At 42.1% G+C, this 17,062-nt stretch overlaps 1 protein-coding gene across 1 annotated transcript; it reads left to right on the top strand.

The window, feature by feature from the left end:
* The first annotated feature begins 2,623 nt into the window (after positions 1-2,623).
* VCAM1 (vascular cell adhesion molecule 1) lies at positions 2,624-12,058 on the top strand. Its single transcript, XM_081867083.1, has 7 exons — positions 2,624-2,974; positions 4,659-4,934; positions 6,326-6,646; positions 7,912-8,178; positions 8,804-9,070; positions 9,361-9,726; positions 11,112-12,058. Exons 1-7 carry the CDS (start codon positions 2,917-2,919, stop codon positions 11,270-11,272), a joined length of 1,716 nt encoding a protein of 571 aa, XP_081723209.1. The 5' UTR covers positions 2,624-2,916; the 3' UTR covers positions 11,273-12,058.
* Positions 12,059-17,062: the final 5,004 nt, after the last annotated feature.

Here is a 17,062-nt window from a genome sequence, read left to right as displayed (position 1 = left end):
CTTCAGTCTGCCTCATGGAGGGGCCGGCCCTGCTATCACCTGCTCATACCGTAGCACCCTGCTTGTGGTTAACGCTTAGCTGGAATGAAATATTCAACGTGGCAATAGAGAAATTAAAATAATAATTTATTTGTCAGACAAATAAATGATAGGCACAGTGGTATATGGTTACCAAAGCTCTGCCCCTTTCAGCCCTGATGGCCAGCACTTATATTTCCTCGGCCCAGCCCCCTTGCTCCTCCTTTGGCTGCCTCTGTCCAATCAGCCTGGTTGAAATTCCTATTGGCTGTTTGCTAGAACCAATCATAAAAGATACACCCATTTCCTATTACCTTTTATGGGAGACAAAGAGCTGTATTTCCTTCTATAGATAAATGGCAGACAAGTAGCCATATATCTTACATTTGCCTCGACAAGGCACCTTAATTACCAGATCACCTTTTGCCCCTGTTGCCCCTGCATTCCAAAACAAATGGCTCATGGTATTACATTCTATCTAAACAGATCTTGGGTTTGGGATCTATCTAAAGAGATCTTGGGTTCACATTCTCACACACCATCAATGAAATAAGAATCTAACATAAGAATCTAACATTTCTTACTTTCTAAATTCTTTGCATAATTACATTAAGCCAACAAATCTCATTCATAACATAGATAGCTTTTTAGAAGAAAAGGCCTTTTCAAAAGTAAAAAGGAACTCAGTAAAAACAGCTTCAAAGAAGCCTCTTCAGTTTACACCCCCCTTTCCCAGCCAGCTGCTTTTCCCATTAGCTCTTTGCCCTTTAACTTTAGGAAAATATGGCTAGAGTCTGATAGGAGGCACATGGTATTATTTTCTGTTAAACAATAAATCTTACTATTTACCAACTCTTAATTAGTGTTTTTGCAGCTTGATTGTATTCTGTAATATGTAGGGTCAGTATAACCTTTGCTCCCAGCCTGTAATTCCCTTTTACAACTTTGAGAAACTTGTCTCCTGCTACTGCTATAAATTGGGGGGGGGGGCTTTTCAGGAGGATAAACAACTGCCAAAGTACTTAGCCAGCTGCTTTCTGCCTGGCATGAAACATACAAACATTTGCAAATATATCTTTAAGCTCATTTTAAAATACAGGCCTTGATCAGATGCCTCAATACGAGGGTGGGGAACTAAGCAAGATAATGGACCATGCAGAACTAGCAAAATTAACTGCAAAATTAAGATAATCTAATGATGAGTGTTTTATGAAAGAACGGGTGCCTTTTTTCATACTAAAAGAAATATAATAGTATGATGAACTCACTGAGCAACAGAAGTAATTAGATTATACCATTGTGGGTTATGATTTAATAGATAGAAGGGAGAAACAACAACTCCCTGGAAAACAGGATGGGAAGTCGACGAAAATGTGACCCTCCAGACCTCTCTATCTGGCCCTTGGAAATCTCTCAAGCCCCACCTCGATTCCTCAGGCCACACACCTCACTGTTCCTACTTTGCACTGTCCTTTGGTGTTTTTGCCTGGCTGCAATGTGCCCTTGAAGTCTTGCATGACCGGATGGATGAGAGAAGTCGGCGCAGAAGCTAGGCAAATGTAACAAAAGTAAAATTTGGTGCTCTGCCTCTGGCCCTGCCCAGCTCTGAAATGTGGCCCCTGGGAGGTTGCTCAGAAAGGACTGTGGCCCTCAGCCTGACAAAGATTGCCCACCCCTTTGCTAATGAGTACAGGTCAGGCCCTCAATCTGACAGATCAAGGGACCATGAGCCAGTAAAACAAATAAAAATGGGAACCTTAATATAGGAATTGTCACAACAGCCCTGTAAGGTTGGGCAGTGTTCTCATTCCCTCTTTGCAACGGATTTGGGGGGGGGGGTACTAGAACCAAGCAAGAAAGAAAGAGGCTCACTTAAAGTCCTGTATATGTTGTCACTTGAAGTTATTTAGGGTCATTTAACCCTTTTTCTTCACCATTTCCCCCCGGTAGAACAAGCCCTAAATTTCCTTCCTGTAGGCAGATGAAGATGATGGATTTTTCGGAACTGGCCAACCTGACTGGAAGAGTCCGCGATCAGAAAGAGGAGGAGTATCAGGAAGAATGGATGGAATTTAAAGACTATTTAGCTAACTATATTAAGATAACTTAATTGGGAAAGCTTGCAAATAATAGATAGGCTAACGATTCAAATATGTAAGGATAAGATTTAAGATGTTTAAAGTTAAATTAGAAAGAATGAAAGATGTTAAGTGATCAAGTTAATTTTTTGAGAAAATCGATTTTGGAGAACTGTTAAAATGATATATAATGAAATTCAACCAAGGGGATTTGAGGAAATCACTTAATAATGTTACCAAGATTTAAACAGGATGTATGTATGTCTCTTTGTCTGTTTATTTGTTTTGAAATTTAGAAAGTTAATAAAAAAATTGAAAAAATAAATAAAATTCCTTCCTGTTAGATTTTCATTTTTCTCCCGCACTTAAATTTATTTTCTCTTCCTTTCTCTCTCTCTCTCCCCCCCCCCCCCGCACTCCCTTCTTGACAGAGAGCCTCTTGCTTTTCTTTCATGCTGTTGTCAGGGGTTTTTTTTGTGAGAAATGAAATATAGCTCAGGAAGCAGTAGAGGGAGAAAAGCCCAGGGAGTGACTCCAAATCCACTCCTCGCTGAGGGGGGTTTCACTTTTCACTCTTGCTTTATGGGGTTTCCCGGCATGGAAATTCCAACTTTGTCTTGCCCACCTCACCCCTTCCCCACAGCCGCCCCTCCTTCACTGTATATAAAAAAGAAAGAGATGGAGTTTCCTCACACTGCTTTCCCTCTCGGAGCAAATACTTTCAAAAGCCTTGGCTTTCACTTCAGAAGGAGCAGCATCAAGGTTTTGAGACTGGTTTCCTTTTCCCCCTTGATACCAGTTTAAGGCAAAAGGCAGCCAAATGTCAAGAGGAACTTTGTCAGCGTTGACGGCGCTTTTACTTATGGCTGTCCTAACTTGTGAGTTGTGTGCTTTGCTTTGGTATTTTTCAGGAGGCGGGAATTCTGTGCTTTTAGATATATACCATATTTTTTGCTCTATAAGACTCACTTTTTCCCTCCTAAAAAGTAAGGGGAAATGTGTGTGCGGCTTATGGAGCGAATGCAGACTGTGCAGCTATCCCAGAAGCCAGAACAGCAAGAGGGATTGCTGCTTTCACTGCGCAGCGATCCCTCTTGCTTTCTGGCTTCTGAGATTCAGAATATTTTTTTTCTTGTTTTCCTCCTCCAAAAATTAGGTGCGTCTTGTGGTCTGGTGCATCTTATAGAGCGAAAAATACGGTACTAACATTGCTATCTGTTGAATTTTGGCTTTGCCTACCCACCCTGCCCTTCACTTCAGAAAATAAACATACAGTTGTAGTTTGTTTAATGTGAGGCATGTTTTTAAAAATTGCATGCTCAGTCTATTAGTATGAGACATTTAAACTGTTACCTTATAAAATGAATGGTTTCAGGAAAATAGCATCACTCGTGCAAGGAAGAAATTTCAATTATAAATCTAATTTATGTGCAGAAGAGGGTCCTTAATAAGGGGGTAGTCCTAATCCTTATTTGAGAGTAAAACCTGCAGTGGAACTTACTTCTGAGTAGGGATGGATCAGTCCATTTTGGTTATCCCTGTTTATCATTTTTCCAGTTATCCACATTTTGCATTTTGGTGTGAATTTCTGTTTTAACTAACATACGCATTGTTGCAAGCAATTAAGTTCTTTTCACCAATATATTAATTATTATGCACACTTTCCCACAAAATATGCATTTTTTTGTTTGGCGAACTGTATTGCAAAATTCAAGTAAGTGTGAATTTTGAAGGAGAGCTGCATGCATTTTTGTTTTGGAAAGCGTGAATTTGCTTCAGCTTTAAATGTGAACGGAACAAAATTTCTCCTCCATCCCTACTTCTGAGAATTAGTGACTTCTTGCATAAGATTGTGCTGACAGTCTGATCCTGCCTGTGTTTACTCATAAATACCATAAATTCTTTCCCCTGAATTCAGTAAGACTTATTTGAAGTAGGTAGCCATGTCTGTTAAAAATGTCTACTCAGAGGTAAGTCCTAGTGAATTGAATTAAGAATGTCTACTCAGTAGTAAGTCCTATTGAAAGTGGGGTTAGGATTGCAGCCTAAATCTTGCTGAGTTCAATGGGGCATATTCCCAGCCAGGTAATTTTACATTGGAATTCCTGCCCACGTACTTATGTACAGATCATGCAATTTTAGAAATGCTGTTATAGTTGTATGCAAAATCAATTTGTGTATTAAACAGGTCAAGTGAAATGAATTAAACAAGGCCTTAGGGGCAATAATTCACCTGCTGTCGGCTGTTCAAAGCAGTTGGTGACAGGTGGATCTTAGATCGCCAGCAAGCATAAACTTGTATAGGTTTATAAACTGTCACAATTATAGATTTAACCCCAGACACCTGAAACTCAGTACAGTATTTGCTTAGACAGTTGTGTATCCTTGCTTGACAGAATGTGCCATTGAATTCAATGGGGTGTGGTCTGGAGATGACTTGTTGAGAATAGACAATCTGACAGATTTAGACATTGCCTATATGGTGGGGAATGCCATTACAGAAAAATATAAAGCCTAACTGAATTAAAGAGATTGACCCTGTTTGTTTCCCTCTTCTTTCAGCTAAAGCATTTGAGGTGGAGGACATTGTGCCCGGCCACCAAGTTGCCGCACAGATCGGTGAAGACCTGGAGCTATGGTGCAACACAACTGGCTGTGATCGCCCCACTTTTTCCTGGAGGACTCAGCTTGACTTCCCGTTAGGTGCAAATGTGAGCCGACGGGGAAGCAGCTCAGTCTTAACAATGAAGGTTGGCTTTGAAAACGAGCACGAATATCTCTGCAACACTAGATGCGGGGAAGTCAGGAAACAACAGAGGGTGCAAATTGACATTTACTGTAAGTAGTATTCCTGCACAACCCTCTGAAACAATCACGTTTCAGCCTACTAATAATTATAACCCTTGGCGCCGGTTTGTTTTCCCTGTTTTAGTTGCACCTTACTTTTTCCACGGTCTAGATCCAGGATTTTACGTGTTCATTGTTCCACGTGTGTCTCATTTGATCTGTGCTCATTTCTGAATTTGTTTGTTTTGCTCAAGACAACCCAGATTACAGAAAGAGGTTGCACACCAGTTTATACAGTGTGAATAAATTGAGTAGCATTCTCCTGGGGTGAGGGGCCTGCACCCCCTCCTCAAAAAAGGTTCAGTTAAGCAATTTTGGACCCACCACTGTATATGAAGTCGCTCTTAGAGGCATGAAGTGTCTTTTATCAGTTTGGGCTGATCTATGACCTGCAGCCCTATCTGGACACAAAGAGCCTTGCTACCATTATAGCTCAGCTGGTTAGCGTGTGGTGCTGATAACGGCAAGGTTGCAGGTTCAAACCCCATATGGGACAGCTGCATGTTCCTGCATTGCAGGGGGTTGAGCTAGATGATGCTCAGGATCCCTTCTACAGTTCTATGATCCTTGCTCTAATAACCTCCCACTTCCAACACTGCAATCATTTATATGTGAGGTTGCCCATTAGATGGCCCTGAGTTCTAGTACTGTGTGAGAGGAAGAAAAAGCTTCACATTACCTGCTTTCTCTGCAACGTGCATTAACATACTGAATAGGTTGTGTTGAACAAAATCTCCATGGAAATCCACCTGCCTAAGCCTCATTGAAGGGAGCAGGAGGTGAACAGAGCACAGTCAAGCTCTTGAAGAGTTTCCAGTTGAATGTTGTCAGTGAGGGGGGACGACTCCCCAGTACAATGGTACCTTGGTACTCAAATGGCTTGGCTCCCGAACACCGAAAACCCAAGTAAGTGTTCTGGTTTTTTTGGAAGCTGAACGTCCTGCAGCCAATCGGAAGTCATCCCTTGGTTTTTGAATGGTTTTAGGTGTCAAACAGACTCCCGGAACGGATTAAGTTCAAGAACCAAGGTCCCACTGTACAGATGGAGCCATTATAATTTAAAACACATGGTAGAAATTTTCCATGTTGCTTTCTAAATACACGGAAGCAAGTGGGTCCTTCATATTTTGATGTAGCTGAATGAGTACTTGTTCAACAAACATGCGGAATTTGGAAAGTTCTTTCTGTCGGGGAAAAATTCCCATATGAAAACCACCTCACTGCTGCTTCAGTTTTCCTTCAGCTGTGATAGGTCTTAACTTGAGAAGCAGAACATACTCAAAACACCAGAAACCTGAATCTAGGGTGTGTGCACAACATGCAGACATTCCACTTTGAGCCTCTCTTGAGTAACCTTTTCTCCTTCTGTGTCCTATTTCTAGCATTCCCCAGTGATCCTGTTATAGAGATCAGCCAGCCGCTTATTCTGGGGGAACCAGCCACTATCACCTGCCATGTTCCTAAAGTGTATCCCGCTGACCGGCTGGAGATCTACTTGGAGATAGAAGGGGAGGTTCGTCGGATGACAGAGTTTTCCCGAGAACCCCTTATCAAATCTGTCGAGACGAAAAGTGCAAGCATGACGTTTACTCCCAGTGAAGAAGATAATGGGAAAGAAATCACATGCAGAGCCGAACTGCCAATTGATGAGATGGAGTTTGAGCCCAAGGCGAGGAAAACAACACAAATACTGCATGTTAACTGTAAGTAAATTGAGACAATTGGTATTCAGGTCTATGTTATATGTACAGGAGAGAATCAAGACCTAGGCTGCAGCACTGATTAATTATCCCATCATCATCATCATCATCATCATCATCATCATCATCAGTGTGGATGTGACATAGTTTTCATTTTTACACACTGTAAAGGTAATTGTACCCCTGACCATTAGGTCCAGTCGAAGATGACTCTGGGGTTGCACGCTCATCTCGCTCTATAGACTTAGGGAGCCAGCGTTTGTCTGCAGACAGCTTCCGGGTCATGTGACCAGCATGACTAAGCCACTTCTGGTGAACCACAGCAGTGCACGGAAACACCGCTTATCTTCCCACCAGAGCAGTACCTATTTATCTACTTGCACTTTGACGTGGTTTCGAGCTGCTAGGAGCTGGGACTGAACAACGGCAGCTCACCCCGTCGCGGGGATTCAAACCGCTGACCTTCTGATCGGCAAGTCCTAGGCTCTGTGGTTTAGACCACAGCGCCACCCGTGTCCACTGTAGTGTGTGACAAATTTAGTGACACAGGGGAACAACCTTGCTGAAAAAAGGCCTGTTGGGTTAATAATACAGTGGTACCTTGGGTTACAAACACCTTGGATTACAAACACTTCGGGTTACAGACTCTGCTAACCTGGAAGTAGTTAAGAACTTTACCTCAGGATGAGAACAGAAATCGCGTGTCAGCAGCAGGGCAGCAGTGGGAGGTCCCATTAGCTAAAGTGGTACCTCAGGTTAAGAACAGTTTCAGATTAAGAACGGACCTCCGGAACGAATTAAGTACTTGACCCGAGGTACCACTGTAATAATAAATCTGTCCCATTTTTGCTCTTGATTTGGCCATTGTTTAGCGTAAACTACTTGCTGGTTTTTACTACAATTAAGCGATGAGTATATCTTGATAAGTAAAGAAAATAAATAAACCATATGGAAGCAATAATACATAGGGAGACACTAATGCTTTGTGACACACGAAGTAGATCTTTTGGCACTGGCTGCAAAAGGAAAATTAAAACTGGAAAGAGTTAGATGATATTGCTATGATCTATTTTGGAGATGTTTAATCTGATTTTTCTTTCCTTTATATTATTGGTGTTGGTTGTATTGTTGCTATGTTTGTATTTTGTACACTATAAGGTAATGGTCAGAGCTTTTGGCTAGCACAATAAACTTACTGAACTGAATGAAAACATTTAACAACGTACACTAATGACAGGTTTGCAACGTGGTTGTTTCTCCTCTCGTAGATGCCCCCAGACTTCCAGACTTCTCCATCCTTCCTGCTGGGTCAGTTAAGGAAGGAGAAAGTGTTACTTTGCAGTGCTTTGCAAAGGGCAACCCTGCTGCCAAGGTCACCATAAGGAGGAAATCAGCCAGTGAAGAAGCGGTCCTTGATAGCAAGGATGGAGTCGTCCACATCCCTAGAGCGACGCCTAATGATGCAGGAGACTACGAGTGTGAAGCAGAGAATGAGTTTGGGAAAGTCAAAAGGGCAGAAACACTAAGTGTGGAGTGTAAGTTTGAATAAATAAGCAATACTTAGCATCTATTTTATTTATTTGTAATTTACTCAATGACTTTATATGCTGCCTTTCTGCTCAGGCACCCAAACTGAGTTTTAGAGCTCTCCAGTTTTGCGATTGACTCTCTGGCAGATAAAAATAAAAACACAAACGAACACAAACAGCCCTCTCCCCAAGTCCTCTCTTCCTTCTTACAGGGCAGGTGGTGTCTGTTGGCCCTGGAAGAGGGTGGGCTTTGTATCTCTGCCTGCCCCGCTCTCTGCCTCCTCACAGGGCAGAATGGTGTTGTTATTACATTTCTGAGTGCCCTTGCCCTGTAAGACAGGTCAAGACTGACCAAGCGCCCCTCTTCTGGCCTTCAGATGTGTTTAGCAGACGACCTTTGTGTTCTGGAAAGCGCTGGTGTTAGCATAAGCTGCTTCGTGGAAACTTTTGCTTTGAAGAGGGTGGTATAAATAACTGAAATAGATAAATGAAAAAACAAATCTCCATATTCCAGCTGTGGGGCTAAGGCTGTGAGATTTGTTTTAAGACCAGCCAGGTATCTGCAGAACACATCTCACATCTTTAGTCAAGGCTTGGATAAAGTGCATCCCTTTGGCATTTTGTTTTCTAGATGGACCAAGGAATACAAGGATTGTCGCTGTGCCTTCTAACACAGTGAAGGAAGGAGACACCGTAACTCTGACTTGTTCCACCTATGGGAGTCCCACCCCAAAGGTTTTCTGGAAAAAGCAGCTTTTGGGTGGAGGCTCTCGGCTCATTTTGGAAGGTGCTACTTTAACCATAAAAGCCGTACAAGCAGAAGCTATGGGACTTTATGAGTGTGAAACAGTTAACGTGGCTGGGAAAGAAAGCAGGACTGTGGAAATAATTGTTCAAGGTAAATAAAGGTTTACAGCCAAACAAGTTCAGCTTTGATTTCTAGGGCCAGATTGTGTGCTCTTCACTTTTGGTTAAGGGCAGAGATGAAATTAACTTGCCTGCTAAATCCTTCTCGTCAGTTTTTAGTGCTGGAATACTCCCCAGCTCTGAATGCTCAAATGTTTGCCAAATATTTGAAAAGTTGATATTTGTATGTGATTCTTGTTTTCAACATTTGACAGTATTTGCACAGTTTAACTCAGCCTTTTTATCTGGATTGATTATGAATATATCCCCCTTTTTCTTCAGTCTTGTCACCCTCTACTCCAGAAATGTCACATTCTACTCCAGAATTGTCAGCAACTGCTTCAGAATTGTCACCCTCCACTCCAGAATTGTCACCCTCCACTCCAGAATTGCCACCCTCCACTCCAGCATTAACAGATCAAACTGAAACTGTTACTGAGGTGGAAGATTTCGCCATTAAGAGCACAACCTATAATACTCAACATCAAGCGACTGACAGCAAAGGGGACGATCCGGAAAAGGAAACTTCCCTCACCACAACCGGAAGAATCTTTACAACGTATACAGCATCCAGAAACAATATAATCACGTACGCAGTGAAAGTTGATGATGTTGGAAACAGTACAGAAGAGGACAAAATAGTCAAAGGTAGGTAATTCACTGCCCTCCCCACCTATTGTATCGTCACACCAGAGATGTGGCAATCATGGGAGTTGTAGTCAATCAATACCTGAGTTAGCCAGAGAGATAACTACAGTCATACCTTGGGTTGAAGTAGCTTCGGGATGAATACTTCTGGCTTTCGCCGCTCGTGCATGCGCAGACGCTAAGAATGACATCACGCGCATGCGCAGAAGTGGCGAAACGTGACCCGCGCATGCACAGTTGCGTGTTACGTTCGCTTCAGGGTGCAAATGGGGCTCCGGAACGGATCCCGTTCGCATCCAGAAGTACCACTGTACTTAGTTGCAGTATAAGCCCTAGGTGGTTTACAAGAAATATTAGGATCCTCAATAAAAATAGATTTAAAAACAATTTAAAATATTTAAAGTTAATTAAAACTAATAGTAAAAATAAAAATGAGGCATGATACCCGAACAACATCCAAGTGTCGGGATGTGCTTGTCTGAACAAAAAATGTGGAAAGCTGAATTTAAGACTGAAAACTGGAGAAGACATGCCAAAAAGAGTACAGCAAAATTGACAAAGAAGTTAAACCACGGAAAATAATTTAAGGGAGGAAAAATACCATATCTTCGGCAACAGTTTGGGTGTTTTATTATGTCTCTTTACTCAAGAAGATCTAGCAGTGGAAGAAACTGTCCATTTTGGTTCTCTCCATTTCTCGAGTTTTCAGTCTTAAATTCAGCTTTCCACATTTTGCAGCAATTTGTGTGTTTGTGTTTTTTAAAAGAAATCCACAAGAAAATTCATCACCGTTTTAGCATGAATTTCTCTTAACAAACACGTTTTTGCTTGCACTTTAAATGTGCACATTTTTGCAAGCAATTTGCATTTTTGTATGTTATTTTTACTAATACCTTCATTTCTATGCACACTTTTGACCTAGCCTATCCATTTTTGTCAATATTATTTACATCACAATATTCGGATAGGTGTGGATTTTGAAGGATTCATATTGAACATATTGTTTCAGAAAGTGCGAATTTTGTGGATTTGACTTATAAAGGTGTACCAAATTGAATTTTTCCTCCATCCCTAACAATGACGCAAACAGTTGAGTTGGAGGAGGGAGCAAGAGTGATGTTAAATTCAGAAGGGAAGGGAATTACTGTATTTTGTTAGGACAGAGCTAACCAACATGGAACACCTTGCGTGATGTTGGACTACAATTCCCATCAGCCAAAGCAAGCGTGACTAAAGGTCAGGGATGATGGGAGTTGTAGTCCAACATCATCTGTAGGGCAGTACATTAGCTACTCTGTGTGAAGATGTATTGTCTTTAAGGTAGCACTACTGATATAGTAGCTCAACTTCTTTCAACTTCTTTATCTTCCCCCTGATTTCTGCAGAGAGAATAGAAGAGCCAGATTACGTGACTCCTGTGATCATTGCTGTTTCTTCGTTAGCAACGGCAGCTGGACCCATGGCAGCCCTATTGATTTACATTTTTCGAAAGGCGAAAATCAACAGATCCTACAGCCTGGTGAACTCCCTGAAACCAAAAGTATAAACAGAGCAAGAGTAACCACATGTTTTCTGCAAGATTAACAGAGGTGGATAATGTTGTGCATTGCTTTGATGAACTTCCTCATCATAACTCAATGTGATAAACCAAAAATACGCACTTTCGTGAGAATCACTGTGGTGTAGTTGTTAAGTGTGTTGAGCTAGGACTGGGGAGACCCAGGTTTGTCCCTACGCAGGTGTTAATCTCGCTGGGGTCAGTCCCTCTCTCAAGCTAACCTACCTCACAGGGTTGTTGTAGTGAGAAAATGGGGATAGGGCTATGGGTGCTGTCCTGAGATTCTTAGTGGAAGGACAAGGTATCTGAAGAAGTGTGCATGCACACGAAAGCTTATACCAAGAACAAACTTAGTTGGTCTCTAAGGTGCCACTGGACAATTATTATTTTTTAAAAAATATATTTCGACTGTGTCAGATCAACACAGCCACCTACCTGAAGGTTTTAAAATGTGATATATACAGCTTCACATATTTTGGTAGCTAAGTTAAGGGATCCGTGGGCAATGGCAGACCATGGGGTTTCAAATTTCAGCAGCAACACCATAATTTCATTCTACATCATAGTTGTGGTGCCCCCAAAGCTCTGCACCCAGTGGAACTGAACCACTCAGGCACCCCTAAATCCACCTGTGTCTGCAGGGCAGACATTATCTATTAATAAAAGGTTAATCACTTCTTTTCGAACTGCCTTCACAGAAGGAAATACTGGAAGCATTATACCATCCTTATAAATAGCATATATTTTAGCTGAACATGGGCCATAAAGTCACAGTTCTGTGCCAAAGCATTTCCTTCAACATATAGCGGAATAATTGCTGGATGGTTCAGAAAATAACATTGGTGAGGTTGTATTATTACAGATTGTGGGGTTCCCCTCCCCTCTAATCCAACTGAAGACCCACTGATTCCAGTGGAGGGCATTTTAAAAGACACACTTAATCTTTCCATTGAAATCAACTGTACTTCTTACAGTTGGGCAGATTCACACCACACATTTGAACTAACATGACATTGGGTCTGTATACATACCCAATCCTTTCCGTCATTTTCAGCAGTGTAATCTGGTAGTTTCACGAACCTACAGCAGTGTAAAGTGAAGTTCTATGAGAAAGACTAGGTGGAACTCTTAACATGTTCCTCAGCACCCACGCTAGACTACAGTTCCCAGGAATCTTGGGGGGGGGGGAGCTGCAGCAGTTAAGCTTGTTTAAAACTGTCACAACATGGTAGTGTGTAGACAATGTTCTGTGATGTCATTCTCTATGACTGAATAAAACTAAGGCTGCGAACCTATGCACGCTTCATAGGGCATATTTATCTCAATAAATATGTTCATGATCACATGGCAGAACGTCCTCCACCCATATTAAGTGGAGTTCAAAACATGTGTTGTCTTCCTAAATTCTAACTGCAAAACAACAAAACTGACTTTTAATGTCTACTTTGAAGGACGCTCTCAACTGTAATTTTACAAAAATTAGCTTGCACAATAGCGCTCATGAAATTCATTTCCAGTGGAGCGATGATATGTCCTTCTGAAAAGATTTTCGACACCCTCACCTGCAATTTCATGTTCTTGGTACTTTTACGTCTTGCACAGTATTATTTAAATCTGTTTGTAGTAACAAAGTTTTTTTTATCCTGTGAATAGAATATTCGTGTTTACATTACCTCCGCTCCCATTTGTAAAATGTTGTTCCGCTAAACAGCAAAGTAGCCGAAGTTCTGTAGCTAGTTGATGTGTTATTATTACCTTTGTAAATAAATGTCCTTTTCCTTGCTTTGTAAGGGTTGCTGTTTTCTTTCGGCCCTTGCGAGATTTCGTAGAATTGTTTAGTTGTTTGCTGTGAACTGGGGACAGGGAACCTGTAGCCTTCCAGATGTCGCTGGACTCCAACTCCCATCAGCCCCAGCAAGCATGGCCAATGCCCAGGGAGGATGGAAGTTGTAGTTCAGTAACATCTGTCGAGCCCAAGGTGCCCCAGCTCTGCTGTAAACCTTGGTTTGCTTAACTACACCTGTCTTCAGCACTGCAGCTCTCTCAATCAATGGAAATTAGCTAGTAAGACTAGGAACTAATGGATGTTGATGTTGTCCCACAAGGTGTCTGTCTACTTTAGCAGTGGCAGTTGTGCTAAAGTAATTGACAGTGTGAGCCTAGGGTGTGAAGGACGGACTGTCTGAAAAGAACATCGTGGTGGTGGATGAGAAATTTCACAGCAGGTCTTTCAGACGCCCAACATGTAACCGATAGTCACCAGGGCGTCTGCAGGATTTTTTCCAGGTTGAGGGCAAAATACACACCGTACATCCAAACTAGTGTTTGAGAACAGACTACCATTTCTGGTAAATTCCAAGCTAGGTAGACCTGGCCTCTGAGAAACTCCTATACCATCTCTACTCCTCTGTTGTTTCACGATGAGTAGACCTGATGTGTGTGATTGTATCTTGCCAATGAAACTTTTAATCTCACTTCTGGCTCCCATCAACCCGCTCTGGCCCTTGATTAATTGCACCGCTGATGCAATCAACTTTAACTTGCATTTCCCCAAATGGCAAGAGCAGCAGGAGAAGGGATTGCTACACTGCTAAGTGGTCATAAACTCTGCATCCCTTCCCATCTCCAGTAAAATGGATGTAACAATATTGGGCTTCTTTGCAGAGCTGCTATAACCCACACTCTCTCGATAAACCCCCATACCTGCTTATATCCCACTTTTTCTTCCCAAGGAAATAACCAACCTTGATGTCCCCATTTTCACTTTTATTTTTACAATGATGAGAGCTCGCTCTCTCTGCCTGGGATGATCCTATGGCCATTGGGGAGTGCTTCTGAATATTCTCCTATGAAATATTGGCATTGGCAGGGCATTTTTTTAACGTTAACAAATTAAATATTAAAGTTTACAATATTAATAAATTTTGAGTAAGACCCGAGTAAGAAGACCACTTTCTGCTTTGGAAAAGAAACAGTATTTGCATATGAGCCTTTTGCTCTTATCATTTTTGGCCAGTGACTAAAGGGTTGGAATGTCTTACAGCAATTGTGTGATTCTTGGGCTTATGACTGCTAGCCTAAGTACATTAGCCAGGTCAACAGCAACCATTCTGCAGATTAGGAATCCTTGATCCAACTTGCCTCTTCTCCAGTAAGCACATAACCTCTTTTAGGAAAGCTTCTCTTCTGCCAAGATTCCAGCATTCTCAGCAGCTTTTGACATATCCCTTCATGCAAACATTTGATAGTTTGTTTAGAAAGAGAGGAATGCAACCACTTTTTGAAAATGTTTTGCTGTTTCTGCTCTGCTGATGCCATGTCACGTACACAGAAAGAGCCGGCAAGGGCTCCTCCTGATGGGTCTAATTTTATACATTCAATTTGAAGTTAGATTGGTGTTAAATTGCCCTTATTATTTCAATCAATGCAGCAAGGATCCTCACAAATGTCTTAAGGCAGTGGTGTCTTAAGGAATATGGCAGGGAGGGAAGGAACATGGGAGTTTACTGTATTTCAGCTTTTGTCCAAAGGCTACCCTAAAACCACATGGTAGGATGAATAAGACTGACCTTTCTACTACGCACTGTTTCAGACTAAAGATGCGGGTGGAGCTGTGGTCTAAACCACGGAGCCTCTTGGGCTTGCCGATCAGAAGGTCGGTGGTTCAAATCCCCGCGACAGTGTGAGCTCCTGTTGTTCTGTCCCAGCTCCTGCCAACCTAACAGTTCGAAAGCACGTAGATAAATAGGTACCGCTCCGGCGGGAAGGTAAATGGTGTTTCTGTGCTCTCTGGCTTCTGTCCCAGTGTTCCGTTGTGCCAGAAGCGGCTAAGTCATGCTGGCTGGCCACATGACCCAGAAAACGGTCTGTGGACAAACTCCGGCTCCCTTGGCCTGAAAGTGAGATGAGCGCCTCAACCCCAAAGCCCCCTTTGACTGGACTTAAATGTCCAAGGGTCCTTTACCTTTTTACCTACCTTTTGTTTCAGACTTATGGTGTGTGGCTGGGTGGGTGGCTGGGTGTATTCTGCAACGTGTCACTAGTGATGGATTTATAGCGGACCACCCATATGGACCATGCACACATCATTCTTTGTCTTTAAACTGGACAGCCCTTCAGAAAAATGATGGTCCTCTGTAAAGTTGGACATCTTACCATTATTTTCTGATCTGCCTTTGCCCCCATGCAAAGTTCCTTTGCCTTCCTGAAGGCCCTGGTCCCCGAAGTGAAGGAAACCAGAAGATGGAAATTTGCGCAACATTTCAACACTGGGATGATGGGCTGGATTTTCTAGATAGCATGTCAAACAGAGAGAATGCAGTGCAAGGAAATCTGTTCTGCATCTCTGCACGCTGTCAGTAGGAAGAAAGCCAAGAGGGCAAAAACTGGCAGTTCTCCTATCAAGTGAAGTTCTCTACTGAATGTTTAAAATATATGAAGAGAAATTGTCCAGTGGTACCATGCACTAGAAATTCATGATGCTTTTCATAATTTATAATGAAAGAGTAATTTAGAATGCTATTTAAGCCATTGCCAAGCATTTAATACCCTCCAATATTTCTCTGATGAAAATAGGGACCTTCTATTCCATAATACTAATAATTTTATTATTTATACCCTGCCCATTTGACTGGGTTACCCTAGCTACTCTGAGCGGTTTCCAACATATAAAAAACACACATAATAAAACATTAAATGTTTAAAAGCTTCCCTATACAAGACTGCCTTCAGATATCTTCCAAAGGTTGTATAGTTACTTAGCTCCTTGGTTCGGGGGCTACATAACTCCCTACCCTCCAACATTTCTCTGATCAAAATAGGGACATCCTAAGGAAAAGCAGGACATTCAGGGATCAAATCAGCAACCGGGACAGCTTCTGTAAATCCAGGACTGTCCCTGAAAAATAAGGACACTTGGAGGGTCTGGCATTTTATAATATTTGCATGGAAAACGTCAGGTGTTCTGAACAACTGCAGCAACATGAATTGTCAGGAAACACAACAGCAATTCTTTCTTTACATTATAACTGTCAGAGCTCTAGGAAGGTTCTACTTCTGTGTTTTCCTGTGAAAGGAAATCCCAGTTCCATAAGACATAAGAAGATGCCTAATTGGTCCATCAATAAGAAGTCAATCCATTGGTCCATCTAGAGCAGGGGTCAGCAAACTTTTTCAGCAGGGGGCTGGTCCACTGTCCCACAGACCTTGTGGGGGGTCAGACTATATTTTTGGGGGGGAAATAAACAAATTCCTATGCCCCACAAATAACCCAGAGATGCATTTTAAATAAAAGCACACATTCTACTCATGTAAAAACATGCTGATTCCCGGACTGTCCGCAGGCCGGATTTAGAAGGCGATTGGGCCGGATTCGGCCCCCGGACCTTAGTTTGCCTACTCATGATCTAGAGCATCATTGACATCTCTACAACAACTGGCAGTGACTCACCAGGATTTAAGGCCTCCCAAGAGACGAAGGGTGGTTTACAATACGAAAACACAGAAATACATACCGTAACAACAAATGAAAACAATAACCCCCTCCACAGTATTATTATCCCCAGGTGAAGGCTTTTACAGATGTTTAGATTATCACTAACCTGAAATTACAGCCCGGAAGCCTTCGCCTGCCTCAGCTGCAACAAAACATGTCTCTCCCTTATCATTCTCTACAGCCACAGAAGGCGCTGCAACCTTCCCATGGTTTGACTTCACACCCAAAGGCACACTCCTCCGTTGTCTCCTGAGATAGATGGACGCCAGTACATTTGGAATTAC

Source organism: Podarcis erhardii, assembly GCF_964252035.2.
Source record: "Podarcis erhardii genome assembly, chromosome: 6".
Lineage (NCBI taxonomy): Eukaryota > Metazoa > Chordata > Lepidosauria > Squamata > Lacertidae > Podarcis > Podarcis erhardii.
Note: the sequence above shows the minus strand (reverse complement) of the source record. Positions and strands in the feature narration are given on the sequence as shown.

Excerpts from the sequence above, each read along its gene's own strand:
- VCAM1 (XM_081867083.1), top strand. The coding sequence starts at position 2,917 with ATGTCAAGAGGAACTTTGTCAGCGTTGACGGCGCTTTTACTTATGGCT. Across the intron at positions 6,647-7,911 it reads ACAAATACTGCATGTTAACT|ATGCCCCCAGACTTCCAGAC; the intron begins GTAAGTAAATTG and ends CTCCTCTCGTAG. Across the intron at positions 8,179-8,803 it reads AGAAACACTAAGTGTGGAGT|ATGGACCAAGGAATACAAGG; the intron begins GTAAGTTTGAAT and ends TTTGTTTTCTAG.